The sequence below is a fragment of the Parasteatoda tepidariorum genome, chromosome 4 (genome assembly GCF_043381705.1).
Source record: "Parasteatoda tepidariorum isolate YZ-2023 chromosome 4, CAS_Ptep_4.0, whole genome shotgun sequence".
In the NCBI taxonomy this organism is placed as follows: Eukaryota; Metazoa; Arthropoda; class Arachnida; order Araneae; family Theridiidae; genus Parasteatoda; species Parasteatoda tepidariorum.
Genome location: NC_092207.1, coordinates 81,294,698 through 81,311,289, shown reverse-complemented (window position 1 = coordinate 81,311,289; position 16,592 = coordinate 81,294,698). Strand labels below are relative to the sequence as shown.

The following is a 16,592-nucleotide window of genomic DNA, read 5'->3' as shown; positions in this document are numbered from 1 at the left end:
GCATAAGTAAAAACGGTCAAAATTTCTCTTTACAGCAGTGTTTCCCAACCTTTTTTGTACCATGCCCCACCTAAACCTTTCTAAAATTCTTATGCCCCCCTATGTAACATATACATAATTTTCAATATTAAAAAATTGAATTGTTCACTTAAGAAACTTAAAGGATAGGTTTTAGGAAGAAATCACTCACAGTAAGTAAATTTTCAAAACATATAATGAAAAACTAAAATTCAAATGCAAAATAATTTTAATAAAAAATTTTCTATAATTTAATATTTTAATTTAGTGAGATCCTTGCTCTTGATGCAGATTTTATGTTAGGTTCCAATTTGGTTAGCTTCGGTCTCAAGTTTCCCTGTTGTGTTATATCCCGACGATTTCTTTTTTTTTTACTAGTAAATCATTTACAGCACTAAATCCACATTCAGCTAAATATGAAGATGGAATCGGTAACAATAGTTTTCTTGCACATTTGATTGAATTTGGGTATTTGTTTTCTGTTTCCTCACAAAGCCATGACATCACTCCTTTCATATTAAATGAAGTTTTAACTGACTAATCATTTTGTATTTCTGCAAGTTCTTCTTGGTATATTTGATATATCAGACAAACCCACTAACATGGAATGCAACATCCATGTTGGAAAATAAATTTTTTTTAAATCAGAATATCTTTCTTTTAAATCAGCCAATAGAATTTTCAGATGATAGACAATAACAAGTAAAACGGTATCATTTACTTCACATTTTTGGAGCCAATGAAACTGTTCTAAGTTTTTGTTGTTAATATATTTCTGACATAACTCAACAAGGGTAATGGAACCAAATATCTTCGCCTTTGCATCAACAAGAGTTTTATTTGTTCTTTAAAGTTTCTTATTTAATATATTCAGTTTTTCAAAGATATTGACTGAATAACTCACAAATGCTTTACCATCAGCTGTAAACAGATACTTCATTTCAGGTTTGTTGCCTTAAAAATCCCTAAGTCACATAATATTTATTGTCCGCAATTATTCAAGAATTTGCTTTTTTCTTTCGATTTTGTCACCGAAATCTCGCATTGCATTTAAATGGCCCAGAGCAAAAGGTTTAAACTCATGTCGAGTCCATTTTTGAATTGCCCCTCTTTACAATCAAATTGCCCCAAATCAGGTGTCAAATTGTCCCCCCCGGTGGGGCGTTGGCCCCACGTTGGGAAACACTGCGTTACAGCCTTAATTTCCCTTTTCTTCTTTGTCAGCGCAACAGCCCATTGCAGGCCGTGGCTGCATCAACGGATGACAACCGCCAACGTCTCTTGTCCATGGCAACTCTCTTTCAATTTCTAATCTTTAGCGTTTTCAGATCATTTCCGATGTCGTTGAGCCACCTAGTAGGGGGTCTACCTCTGGGTTGTGACCCCTCGGGGTTCTTAAAGGAGACGATTCTCATGGCGCTATTTTCAGGGCATCTCCATAGATGGCCCAGCCATCCCAGCCTATTACTGTGAATTATTTGTGAAATTTGGGGATGCTTATAGAGTCGGTAGAGCTCGAAATTATATCTGTTTTGTCAGCATCACCTCTCTTCAATTGAGCCAAAAATAGCTCGGAGGCTCTTTCTTTTGAAGTTGTCCAGTGACCGCTGTATATGTGAATTTAGGGTCCAGGTCCAAGTTTCGCTTCCATAAAGCATTAAAGGAAGCATGAGTGTCTTATAGAGTTTTAGCTTTGGTTTTTGGCTGAGAAGGTTAATTGTCTCCTCAGTCCAAAGAAACACTTATTAGCCATTTTGACTCGATTGTTGATTTTTGCTCTAAGTATGGGCTGATCGTTAACAACAGTGCAAAAGGTATTTGAATGTGTTAACCCTTACAAAGGTACAACCATTAATACATAAAGGGGCACTGTAGTTTACTGTTGAGGACGAGTTCCCTTTGCACGCATTGTCCAAATTTCAGGATTCTAGTTCAAACCGTTCGAGGAGTTGTGAGAGAGACACATAGACAGTCACACAAATTCCTTCGTTTATTAGTACAGCAAAATGAATTCTACAGTAAATATTTTTTTGTCACAAACATTTATTATATTAAGATTTATTTATATAAATAACATTATTTTTGGTACTTTTTACATAACTATGAACCAAAAAATCCCTTATTACGCAAGGAAAACTTTTTTTTTCATCTTATGGCGTAACGCAAGTTCTCATTTTTTCAGAATACACTAAGTTCTGTCCACACTTCTTCACATGAGGCTTCCAATTCATGCAGAAAATGAAGAGCTTATTGCTACTTGGATGACGATAGGCTCCAATGTCTTCTGGGCATTCAAACCATTCAGGAATCTCCCCAGTTTCTTTAATGATGCAATCCAAATCATCCTCATCACAATCTGTTTCAGGTGGTCCAGTTGGCTTTGGAGTTGGAGTGGATGGCTGTGGAGTTGTAGGTGGGGTGGTGGTTGGCTGTGGAGTTGTAGGCGGGGTTGTGGTTGGCTGTGGAGTTGTAGGCGGGGTAGTGGTAGGCTGTGGAGTCGTAGGTGGGGTTGTGGTTGGCTGTGGAGTTGTAGGCGGGGTAGTGGTAGGCTGTGGAGTCGTAGGCGGGGTTGTGGTTGGCTGTGGAGTTGTAGGCGGGGTAGTGGTAGGCTGTGGAGTCGTAGGCGGGGTGGTGGTTGGTTGTGGAGTTGTAGGTGGAGTGGTTGTTGGCTGTGAGGTAGTTGTAGTTGGTTCTGGTCTTGTTGGTATAGGTGTTGTACCGACTGTGGTTTCACCTAAATTTATGAAAAAAATATTGTTATATCAGAGCTATTACAAAATTTCGTTATAATCAAAAAGAATTCAACTGCCGTGAAATAATTACCAGATTATATGGAATTTCATAACCCACTTTACTCTCTACCATCTATAAACATTCATTCTATTTTTTATCGCAGGTGTTATAAATTGTTTTCCATTAAATAAGACCAACTATGCTTGGGTAATGGCGAACTAGGCAGATAAAAGATCATGAGTTCTAAATAAAAGGATATTTTTTGTGTTATTTCTTTTTTTTTCTTTTCATGTTTTGAAAGTTTTTAGTGTTCAATTAAGAAAAATATGCATAAGTTTGTAGGCCTAATGGTACTAATTCTTTGGAAAATTTTCATAATCACCCCAAAAAATGGATTTAATTTGGTATTTTTATTTACGGACAATTTATAATTTAGTACAGAGTACTTTTTTTATCTAGGAAACAGCGATGGCATAGTGGTTAAGACTACTGGTATATCAATGCGAAGAGCTGCGATTCAATCCCTGGCTCCGGCTTGAATCCCGCTCATCTTCAGATCGGTGTTAACCAGCTCTTACGGGAAGTGAATCTGATCACATGACCACAATGCTGTTTGATCACAAAATTTTGAAGCTTTAATCTCCATGGCCTCTCTCGTCAGGGAAAGCTTCTTACATAGATTTCAAGTTATATAGTTTCTATTAAAAATTTAATTAGTAGCATCGGAAAATGTATCTTTGTAAGGATGAGAGTGGATGAAAAAGGACTATCTAAGATTCACAAATATATAATTTAGAAAAATATCAGTCACTGACAAATCTAGTTAGTGGCATTAAAGCTTGAAATATGTACCTGTCAACATACAAAACAATTATATTGAAATATGGTTATGACTCTAGTGATGCCCAACAATATGTAATTTAAAAAATATGTTTTTTTTAATAAAAAATAAGCTATAGCGTAAAAAAAATGTTCATTTTTAGGAACAATATTCGGGAAAAAATATATATACTTCATAGAATAATGCAAGCGAAAGTATTTAGTCCTTAGTTATTTTGTAGGGTCAGCTTAACAGGATGAATCTTTAAAAGATCCAGAACCTAGGGCTCCTCAAAGTCTAGCGACCAGGAATTAAAGTAAATATTGTAAATATTTGTATGACCGGAAGAAAAAAAACTCTTTTATTACTTGTCGGTCTTTTTCTTGATCCACAGTTCACTTCCCTTTCTGGTTTGCACTTTTTCTTGACTCCGTCAAAAAGAAAATTCTTTTCACATGTTTTTAAACTTGGAATAAAGAAAGCGCATTCGTAGTACTTGGAACAGTCATTTGGATCAGGAAAAGTTCCCATGAAGCTTGGACACGTGAATGAATTATCTGTAACATACAGAAAACACACTATTTACCTTAAAAGTATACTTTATATAAGCTGTGCAGGGCATTTATATAAAAAAAATATTTACTCCTGAAGTTTTGTTTATAAATGTGATTTTTGAATTTATATTTTCACCAAAACTCAAAACTAGTAATACTATTTGATGACGGATGGTGTAGCAACAGCGTGGATTGGCTAAAGTGCAAATTAAGTAGGCATCGATGAAAGTATTTAAGTTCGAATAGTCTGTAGAGTAGCGGAATACATTCTTTTAGTTTTCGCTCAGTTAGCAGCGCCATCTGCAGACGAATTTTGCCATTAATCATAAAAGTTAGGGTTAAAAAGGAATAAAACAGGATAAAATTCCGGTTTTCTATGGATAAATTAGCAAATCGTATGTCTTTACGATTTTCCTTAATTGCTTTTTTAAATCAATTGTCTTTTTTTGGGAGACCCCTAATCGAGATAGCATGCGATACATCTAAAGTTGGTCTCTCCCTAGAAGATGGATGACCCTAGAAGACTCTCTAAAGATGGATGAGGAGCTACATAAAGCTAAGCACAGGTGACGCATGCGGTTAAAATTCGTAATAAGACATCCGGGTTACTACCTCCGATTACTTTTTATCCATAAAAAAAACATTCCATCATCCTATATCTTTATCGTCCTTTTACTGTTTACAATATGACTTGTTCTATTTACCACTTAATGTGTTAGCCCATCTAATTTTAACTGCAGAAATAAAAAACTGAAGATAACATTAAAATAATGACAACCATTACACATTACTTACATCGTGATATTAATTTCCTAATATCGATCTATGTCTCCCATCCTTTCAGAATTTACAATTAAAAATATAAAAATCTAATGAATAACAACGTGCGAATTTAAATAGAAATCTCAATAAAACTTCCCAAATATAGCGCCGTCTCGTAAACAGAGCTCAAGTGGAGGTACACTATCAGGCCAAAAGTTTCCGGACACCCAGTGGTATTAATTTAGAACATTCTGAGGCACATATTAATTTGATGTTGGTCCCCCTTTTGAATCGATGACAGCCTGCACATGTCTTTCCACCAGTTTTCAATCGGGGGCCATATTAATTGACTTCAGGCTTCCATCACACCTGAAGTGAGGGCCTTCAGTGAGGAGGGTCGATTTGGCTGGCTGCGTAACCTGCGTTCTAATTCGTCTAAAAAGTGTTCTACAGGGATTTAGATTGGGGCTCTGAGAAGGTCAGTTCAGTTTTTATACACACATTTCCTCAAACCACGTATGTGCAAGCCTCGATGTGTGAAAGGAACAGTTATTCTGCAGAATGTACACATACATCTCAGAGTTCATGTTTCCAACCATAGACCGAAAACAAATCAAGAGAAGCATCCCCACTCCATTAGACTTCCACCACCATACTTAATAGTCGCAGCAATGCAGTCACTAAAGAAACACTCGCTCATTGTCTCACTCACTCATTATCTCACAAAGGCATAAATACAACCTGACAAACCACTACCAGCACTTTTATAGCTCTTGTTTACGCACCAAATTGCGTCCCCCGCCAGAACCACTTTTTTAAGGGGTGTCCGGATACTTTTGAGCAGATAGTGTATTCACTAGAAATTTTTAAATCTTCGTTCCTGTGTTAGATTTTTGTTATCGTTTACACATAAGTCTTCATCTATTTAATCATTTATTAAAATTTTAACAAAGTGCTAATGCATAAATTTAAAAAAATAAATAAATACTATGAAATTTTTACAACTTATTTATTATTTTAAAATGATGTGCTATGAAACAATTCAACAAAACATTTACCTTTAGGAGTTGTGGTTCCAACTACCCCTCTCGTTGTCTTTTTGTCATCTGGAAAAATATGACTTTGATGCAATTAGAGAGAAAGAATAATGAAGAAAATGATGCATGAGATATTCTTTTTTACCAAAGCACTTTTTTCAATATTTGTGGCAACATAGATGTTTCTAATTAAATTATGTATTACTTCTTAAAAAGAAAAATGAATTATTTTGAATGAATAAACGGAAGAAAAATTTTGCACGGGGAATTTACATATATAAAATTAAATAGATGATTTAAACTTTAATCTAAAATGAAAAATAAACTAATATGCAAGTGCTTCTGTAATTACCGTCCATAACGTATATTTTAGACAACTTTTTAAAAAGGAACTGAAAAAATACACACGGTTGTTACACTTTTTTGTTTTTATTATTCTTTTAAATATTGTTTTTAAACATTCAATATTCATGCTTTTTGTCTTCCTTTTTTGTCAATAATTTTGTAATGAGTGTAAGAAGTTTATTAATTTCCTTGGAGCAAATAAATGTTTTTATAAGAGAAATAATCTTTCTATTATATATTACACAGTTCTTCTCGACGCTAATAATCTGAGTAATTTGTTCGTATATATATATATATATATATATATTTTGGAACTAAGTAACTATAAAATACTGCAAGGTTGCAAGCAAATTATGTTTTTAGGCACTTATAACCTTCAAGGAAAAAAAAGGTTTACTTTGTGTTAAACTTATATAAAGCTAAACGACCTGAAAAAAAACTCAATATCACTTTAGCAGACATAGTTTCAGTACAAATGTGAAGAACTCATATTTTTTCGACNTATATATATAGAGAGAGAGAGAGAGAGAGAGAGAGAGAGAGATTCTATTTTGGGAATTCAAGGCTGAAAACATACCATTGTATTAATCAATAAATACGAAGGAAAGAATGAAAGAGAGATTAACAAAGAAAAGTAAGAAAATAATAATAAGGATTCTAAAATAATAAAAAGGATTCTAAATAAAATTAACTTTCATTTTAATGTGGAGAACTTCTAAAAAAAGACAAAAGCGTTTTTTCTTTAATCTAACAGAGCGAAACCATCTTGTATTAGAACGAATAATTATATGTTAAAAAAAAATGGAAATTTTTAGTTTTGCTTTTTTTGTCAGTATATGCTCTTTATTATTTTTTTTTCTTGCATGATTTAGTTGTTGTTGTTGACGTATGCTTGTTTAGGCAGAAGGGGTACGATTGTTCTTGTTTCTCAATGGCGCCATCTATGGCCAAGAATTCGACTTCTGTCACACCATACGTCGGACCCGTTTATAGGGTGGACCCATTCATCCATCCATTCATTCATCCGCAGATCGTAATTTTGACCTGAATCAGAGAACGATCGATTTCCAATCTAGTACCCCCAGAGGTATTGATTTGTTACGGGAATATGGAGGACTTTTGCCACTCGACAGATTTAACATGCATCAGTCACTTTACTTCACGGGGAGTCTTCGGCCGGCTGGGTTCGAATCCACGATCTCTCGGACATGGGCCTAGCTCCCTACCGACCAGGCTATCCCGGCCCTGTAATGATTTAGTAATGTTTACTAATACAGATCTATTGATAGTTTGCTCTTTTTCTTTCCTATGAGAAAAACGGGCATTTACCTAGTATGTTCAATAAAATCTGAAATAGAAATTTGATTAGAGCAATGGAAAAATATCTAGTGAATTTGTTAATAACTCACCACTTCCGTCATCACATACGGCAATAATGAATGGAAGACAAACTTTTCTGTACCTGTCAAAACGTTTATTTTTTTGACAGGATTTCCACTTGGATTTCCAATTGTTACACATAAAATATGCTGAGCAATCTTCAATATCGGAGAAGGTACCGTAGGACGATGGACATTTGAAGTTCTTCTTCTTTTTATCCTTGTCTCGGTCTCTCCAATCCCTATCTCTGCCCCATCCTATTATATTCATAGCATAAAAATATGAAAAAATGATATAATATAAATAAAACTTCTATTTTGATATGGGGTAATACCATACTAGAACATGAATAAATTCCTTAATAGAGAAATGGAAAAATACTTACAAATTGTTTTTATAAGTATTGGTTAACCAACAGTAATTTTCAACCCCTACCCCCATCCCAAAGTAGGGTAATCATTTCAATCCACGCCCCAATCGCACTCATTTTTTTTCATCACAAAATTTCGGTACAGTGAAATTGCTTTTCGAATACTAAACTGTTAAAAAATGCAATTTCGAAATATCAGTTTACTCATGAGTTCCTGGTCAGAAAATTCCCCGTACTCAAACCAGAAACTGAAGTACTCCTAGCACTGGTCATGCACTGAAGTCTTCTATTCCACTCCTCTGTAATTATCCCCTAGAAACTCAGTGATTCATTAGTGAAAGTCTTGCAATAAACCACGCTGTGAAAGGGGTAATTCTTTCCGAAATTCTGTATCAAGTTTAAAATCTCTGTTGCCAGGGTAGTTCTGTACCAGTTAAACGATTTGGTACATTGGTCAAGAAGCTTTGTAAACGGCTAATTCTGTAAAAGCAAAACGATTCCGTATCCTGGTAAGACAATTCTGTAAACGGAATAATTCTGCATTTGCAAAACACTTCTTTTTCTTGTTGTAATTCTTAAAGTGGTGCCGTGATATAACAAGTATTTTAAGATTAAAGACTGTTACTATAGGTTCGTATTACGTTAGAAAAAAATACGTCAAAATATTTTTTTTTTAATTTTTATTTTTCATGAAAATTGAGTGCTATTAAGCATTTTATTTGTAATATTTGTAATTAAAAAATCATTATTTCTAATTGCATTAATTCAAAATAACCGAGAAAGAGTTTTTTAACAGAAAAAAACGAATTATAAAAACATAAATTATTCCTATTTATGACCAAGACTAGTTTTTCAAGTTCAGTTTTTTGAGGAAATCAGCCGTTCATGCACAAAAAAAATATTTTTTCAATTTCCCTGGAATATACAAGTTGAGAAGTATTTAATTTTCATTGCATGTTATTGAATTTTAATTAGAATTTTTCACCTGCCCCTCGATTTTGAGAAGTAAATTTTTTTTTCACGGGATGTAATAAAATTTTATATAGGGAGCTTTCATCTTTACAGAATAACACGAAATTTTATTTTAGGATTTTCCTCCACCATAGGATGTTGTACAATTTTATATAAGAATTTATCATCTTCAGGCTATTATGACTTTATATAGTTTTCATTAACTTTCCAGAATGTTATAAAATTTTGTGTCGGGATTTTTCTCTTTCATAAGATTTTTTAAAAAAAATATTCAAAGGTTTTTTAATTGTCATAGGTTAATATTTTTTGTAGGTTTTTTTTTCTCTTTCATGCAGTGTATGATTTCTCCAGTGACAATGCAATGATCTTATAAAATATTTGAGACTCGTTAGACTTTCATAGAATTTTATAAAATTTTGTATTAGGATTTTTCACTTTCCTAGAATGCTACAAAATTTTATGCGGGGATTTTTCTTCATAGTCTGTTATGAAATTTCACGTTTGAATTATTAGACAAAGATTGAATGCTTGCAAGAGATGTTATAAAATTTCATTTAGAGGTTTTTTCTTTTTATATGGGTAATTTTGTGCGCAATATAAAAATTTATGTTGGAATTTTATGGAGATTTTTCACATTTAAAAGATTGAATTGAAATGGAATATTGGAATTTTCTCCTTTCATTGAAAGTTTTATGCATTGAAATAGTTGTTTTTGAGAGAATGTTATGAAATTTTAGACAGGATTTTTTCACCTTGAAATTATGTTGTAAATTTTGATATAGAGTTGTTTCATGTTATTTTGTTTAATAGAAAACTTATGAACACCTTATAAGGGATAATACTGATCGGAATTTAAATAACAAGATATAAAAAAATGTGCTCCAAGACACAAGGAAAAATTACTATTAAAGTATCAATGCATAGTAATCTTGCAAGATATTAGGTAATGTAATAATTATTTATAAAAATTTAATCTACGATTACTTTCTTCGGAATTCTCTTCAGAGCTGCTTCTTGATCTTATTGCTGAAGCATCCACATGTGAATCTAATAATAAGATGCCTATAGCTAAGCATGACATTGCACCTGGAACAAGCAAATTTTTATATACATTTTGAAGAATGCATTATTTAAAATTTTCACTAAGCAACAAATGACTATATTATTAGATTTTATTTTTTAAATAAATTTTTTTTAAGAAGGTGAATATATTACTTATTAATTTAGAACTATTAGCCTGCAGAAAGTGTAACATTTCCGCTTGAAAAGTTTCAGATACATTCATAAATTTTAAGTTAAGAATTTTTAACTGATTTTTACTTCATATTTTCTTTAAGAAGTGGAATATAATGCTATGTGAAATTTTTGTAAATTTAAAACGAATAATTTTTTTTAAATGTGTGGAAACATAAAGAAGTAGGTATACAATTTTTCCATAACGAGGAAATCACTTTATTTGGATGCTCAAGTGAAGAAATTTGTTTTACAGGACTGTTCATAATAACCGAAATATATATTTTTAGAATGTATGTGAAAAGTATATTAAAATTAAGTATACACATTAGGGGTCATAAATAAATACACAGAGAAAAAATTCTAGTACACCAGCCTAATGCTGTGTAACCTGACATTAACTTCACGCCAAGTCCTGACGGGATATGGATTCACTGCTGGATGGCATTTTGGAGTTAATTCGTACTGACTAAGAATCCCTCAGGTGTACGTAATCCATATATCGTGTTGGCGATCTCTATTGAATTACACGTTGCAAGACCATGCCAAATAATGTCTCATGTCTGCAGATTCAGGTGTTCAGTCTAAAGTCAAAAGATCGTTCCTTTGTAGCAACTCTCGATGTGCGGAGGTGTCTCATTGTCCTTCTGGTGTTGTTAAACTCCTTCGCACTTTGAAATGAACATAAATGGGCAGAGATTATTGGATAAAATACTTAACTACCAGTCAGAGACATATCAGGGATTTCATATCATGCCAATTGCATTCTCTTCATATCCTGAAGGGGTTCCACTAACCTGAGCATTTCCTCTTTGACATGAAAGATCCATGAATTCATGACATTAACTTCATATTCATACCCATACATCCATTCGATACTGTTTGAAGTGAGACTTGTCTGTCCATACAAAGTGTCTCCTCTACTCATCTGCAGTCCAATAATACTAATGAATTGTTTTTAAAATTCCTGTTACATATTTATTGTTTTGTGTCGTATAAGAGAAGTGTCCAGTCTTTTACTGTCATGTCAGTTACCTAAGATAATCATTTTTAAAAACGACCCAATAAATGATACTACCATCTTTTTAAGATTCCTTTTACGATTTAATATATAAGAATAATCATTTTAAAAAGCAATTTAGCGATGAAAGATTACTTTTGAAGAGTTTTGAATTTTCGAAAGGTCGAGAATTGTTTTATGTCATCCAAACCATTACCAACATTTTAAATATAATTAGTAAAACTTTATTAACTGATTGTCATATACAAAAGTTCTGTGTATCACATATGAGTCATGATGTCTTTTTTAGGCCTTAGTAAAAAAAAAACAAAAATTCAATTATGCTGTTAACGTTTGTTAACGAATTTTTTTAGTTTAAAGTTAACTTATAAGATCCTCGTAGGTCTACATTTAATTCAGACTTGATGATAATAGTGGAAGTATGTGCAGAATGAATATTAATTACCAACAATGATAAATTTTAATGTAATTTTTAAAAATACATGAAATCTGAAAATTACTTTCTGTCATTTAAATCCATTGCAATGCGAGCTCCGCAATTATTTGTTGAAAAGTACAGTGCCTAACTGAGGTGAGGAAGACGCAAATATGATAGTGGTTTAGGGTCTTGCATTTAAAGGACTCCAGTTATAACAGAAAAAAAAATCCATGCTTATGAAAGTTTTAATTTTTAAAAAAAAATTGTATGTAAAAATTTTATGTTTGTTTAAAAGTTGCAGGCATATTTTATAGCTTTTTTTCAATACTTTGCTCTTTAAAGGCCTTCACTAGATTTCTATTCATAAAATTTAGAACCCTGTGAGAAAATAAGACACTATATTAAAAATTGATTAATTAAGTTGAGTTTTGAAATTTGAAATTTCGCATCTAATTCATTATTTATAAAAATTAAACGATTATACAAATGTTGAAAATGTTACTTAAAATGATAAATAGCTAAAGTTTGCTTAAGAAATTTTAATTCTTTCCTTTGTTCCTTCAAATGTTTCTTTAATTAAGTTTTGAATCATAACATCTAATTCTCGTATCTAATATATAATTGTTAAAAATTAATTTACAGAATTATAATCAATTATCCAGAATTTGAAAGTAATACTTAAAATAATGAATGGAAATTTTTTTTCAATATTGGTTCTTTGAAAACAAATTCACGAAAAATTATTCATTCGATTTAATAAAATCGAAGTTTTATGATTTAGTAATAACTAATTGTATTTTAAATAAAAAACAGAATTATTTGCATGTCAGTAGTTTAATTTAGTGTTTCTATTAACAAAATATTATAACACTACTAGAACAAAGTATTTTCAGCTTTTTAATATCAGCCTTTTTAATCAAATAAGGCTATAAGAAATCTTGTTACATAATATCCGTAATACTATGAAATAAATGCATAAATATTTAATATTATGCATAAAGTATTTTCTCAAAAACTAATTAGGTTTTTAAAGATTTTTAATTCTCCAGTATATAAATATTATCTGCCGTTGTCTGTTCAGTATGTAATCAAATCCCTCGTGCTGCGCATTAATTTTTTTAACAACCTCATATTTTAAGTGAAAATCAAATAAAATAAATCTAAATATAAGTAAGCTCACCCAAAATTAGTTTCGAATTCAAGTATTCCACCATATTCGAGTCAATCTTCCTAAAGTCTTTATGCTAAAATGAATGAATTATTTTCAATCACGATAAAAATCAGTACTTGAAAATAAATTTAAAATAAAAAAAGGTTTAATTTGAAGATAAAGATAGGAAACAATACTACCTAGCTTCTACGTATTTGATAAACTGATTTTGAATTTTTATCTTTATTCTTGTGAAATACTTTCATGGAAGTAATCTGTTTGATAAAGACAGCCATCAACTTAAAAACATAAGAAAACTGAAATTGAGAATAAGATATGAAGACGATGAACAAAAAAATCTATTCTTTGATAGGAAGAATTTTCTATCGACCCCTTATCAGAGATATATTTTAAGTATTATGTCAATATTTCTTGCATCATTATTTATTTACTATCTTTGAATTCAATTGACAAAATTTGCCCTTCAATTTAATTTTTTAAAAAAGGGAGTCGCATATTTATCTTTTGCGGAATTATTTTTTTGTTGCCAATTTTGCTTTTCGTAAAATGATTATTACTCACATTTTTAACAAATTATAATGAAACAACTCCTCATTTTAAAAGTTTAAAATATTTTTAAATGCACGAGTTAACAGTTGAGAGTACTTGTATATTATAATTTTTGAATTATTAATTCTTGATAGTTAAAATATGAGAGGTAGCCTGGCAAATAGAATCTTAATCAGCTGTCGGAAAAACTGCATTATTTTTGTAGTTTGCTACAACTTCGACTATTTTATTACTACTGTACACAAGTATCACATTATATTAGATTATATTTGAAAACCAGAAAAATCTAACCTTATTTTGTTTAACTTTTAAATATTAGAAAGATATAAAAGGTTGTAGTGCATTTCATAAAGTAAAATTCTATACAAACTAACATTATCTGACGTTCGTTATAATATTATTTTGCATTGTATTTGACGCTATGTAGAATTAGATTTTATATTTTCTGGTATTATCTTGAATTGCTTTTTATTTCTGGAATAAGCAAGAGGAAGATTTGGATGGCAGTACAATAATTCGGCGATATAATTTAATTAATTTTCTGGATAGTTGTGAAGCAGTAAAACAGATCAATAGTTTTATAATGGCATTCCAAGCATTATTTGCTTTACTAGGAATAAAGAAACACTAAATAAAATTATCTTACCAAAATTTCGCTACCTTCCATTTTCCTCTCTCTAAGCCCAAATTAAATATTATTTTGTGTCCAGCTGATTTCTATGAATGAATATTTCAAATTTACAAATGTTTATTTTTAATATATTCTTAAATGTTTTTAGCAATGAGTCAATTTTATCAAAAACTCAATTGAACTTGTTTATAAAAGTCATTATTTCAGTCATTTCTGGTATTCTGGAAACTTAGTTTACTCTAGTCATTTGTAATTTCACAACTACCATGTATTTTTAACGTTATGAAATTGTATACTAAAAACTTCACTAATTAGTTGTAAAGCTATAATTTCATTTATATTGAGTGAAATTTATAATTTTTTTTTTTCTTCCCATCATGAAATATAACTGCATTTAAATATTTATTTTCGTAAAATTCACATTATTTATTTATTCAAGATTAAAATAAAATTATTATTTGCATTTNTTTCGTAATTTGTTTATTCTTTTGAATGTATCTTGTTTTTCCTGGACCTCTATACAAAACCATCGGGGTACTGAGGGAGATATTTTAAGCTTTTGCTTCTCCCTCAAATAGAAATGGTTTTGTTTTTAATGGCTACCGGGGCCGGTACCCCCTGAAGACGTCGGCTTCGGTGGTCATATTTTTATTTTTATTTCATTTCATTTGTTTCGTATTTTGTATTGCTAGTGCACACAAGTATCACATTATATTAGATTATATTCGAAAACAAGAAAAATCTGACCTTATTTTGTTTAACTTTTGAATATTAGAAAGATATAAAAGGTTGTAGTGCATTTTATAAAGTAAAATTCTATACAAACTAACATAATTTAACGTTCGTTATTATATTATTTTGCATTGTATTTGACGCTATGTAAAATTAGATTTTATATTTTCTGGTATTATCTTGAATTGCTTTTTATTTTTGGAATAAGCAAGAGGAAGATTTGGATGGCAGTACAATAATTCTGCGATGTAATTTTACTTAATTTTCTACATTGGTGTGAAGCAGTAAAATAAGTAACAATAATTTTTAATGTCATTCCACGCATTATTTTCTTTGTTAGCATACAGAAATACCAAATAAAATTAGATTAACGATTCTGCTGCCCTCCATCTTCCTCCCTCTTACCCCAAATTATTATTTTGTGTCCAGAAAATTTTCATGAAAGAAAATTTAAAACTTTACTAAATAATATACTTGAGTCACTTAACTTTACTTTGAGTCACTTAACTTCAGATTTTTTTTTAAATAAAGAATTTTCTGGTAAATTTTATATCATTAAACAATTTGAAATGTTTATTTTTAATTTCAAAAATATTCTTAAATGTTTTTAGAAATGAGTTAATTTTATCAAAAACTTAATTGAACTTTTTTTATAAAACATATTTTATAAAAGTCATTATTTTAGTCATATTTCCCTTTACTCTAGTCATTTTTAATTTTGCAATTACCATGCATTTTTAGCATTAAGAAATTGCATAATAAAAACTTCACTAAATAGTTGTAAAATTATAATTTCATTAAAATTGTGAGAAATTTATATACATTTTTTTTCTTCCTATCTTAAAATATAACTGCATTTTTTAAATTTATTTTCTTAAAATAAAATATTGACTTTATTTTTTATTCAAGGTTAAAATAAAATTATTATTTGAATTTTTAAATTGTTATTTTTGTTATATTTGTAATATTTGTAATAAAGGAAAACAATTTAAATATAACCAAATTACTTACTTCTATGCATTTTCTTCCATTCCTTTTTTACTCTGAAATTAAATAATGATATACTTGCGTAACTTTATTTTCCTTGTTTCTGTAATTTTACTTAACGAAAAAGCGAAAACTAAACCGAAAGCCACCCAGAGATACTTTTTCAGGAAGTAAAACCAGGAAAGCATTTACTAATTTAAGAATAATCAATAATTTTTCTTTTCTATTGGCAGTATTATATTGCATCTATCAGTTGTTAAATAATATCATTTTACTACCTAGTTAACTACAACTGCAACTCATTTTTTTTTCTAAATGTACTGATAACAAACTATTTTTGAAATGTAGTCACCTCTTTTGCAATACTTTTAGAAGACGCACTTTGCCGGGGAGCTTAATTTACACTGGTGTTCAAAATAATTTGAAGTAAAAATTGGCTTTTTGAAACTTAAGGAATTATTAAGAAATATTTATTCATGTTTATATGAGTCAGTTTGTTATTCTAAACCAGTTTTTAAGAGCTTTAGCAAATTGCAGAGTATAGGCAATTGGAAAATTTAGCAGCTAACGGGACTTAATTTTCCTTCAGAAACATTTTAAAAATTAATTTTTAAAGTATTTTCGAATAAATCAATTCCTTAGATTGATTAGCTATTAACTTTAACTTTAATTTTTATAATTTCTTTTTACGGCTGATATTAGTTTTTGATTTCTTATGTAATCTCTTATATTGAAAAGGAAAGACCTTTTTCTGAATTCCCTCAAGATCAAGAGAATTTTTTTGTTGCCAGTGTTAACATTTCCCTAAGCTCCCTCTTTTTTTTTCTTAATTTGGGGCTTTGAAATGTTTTGTAGATAC

The 16,592-nt window shown here is 30.5% G+C and overlaps 1 protein-coding gene across 1 annotated transcript; it reads right to left on the bottom strand.

The window, feature by feature from the left end:
* Nucleotides 1-1,989: 1,989 nt before the first annotated feature.
* On the bottom strand, nt 1,990-12,970 carry LOC122269279 (uncharacterized). Its single transcript, XM_043041533.2, has 6 exons — nt 12,844-12,970; nt 9,976-10,077; nt 7,679-7,906; nt 5,946-5,993; nt 3,940-4,128; nt 1,990-2,752 (listed from the first exon to the last, which is right to left on the bottom strand). The coding sequence occupies exons 1-6, from the start codon at nt 12,875-12,877 to the stop codon at nt 2,169-2,171; spliced, it is 1,185 nt and encodes a 394-aa protein (XP_042897467.1). The 5' UTR covers nt 12,878-12,970; the 3' UTR covers nt 1,990-2,168.
* Nucleotides 12,971-16,592: the final 3,622 nt, after the last annotated feature.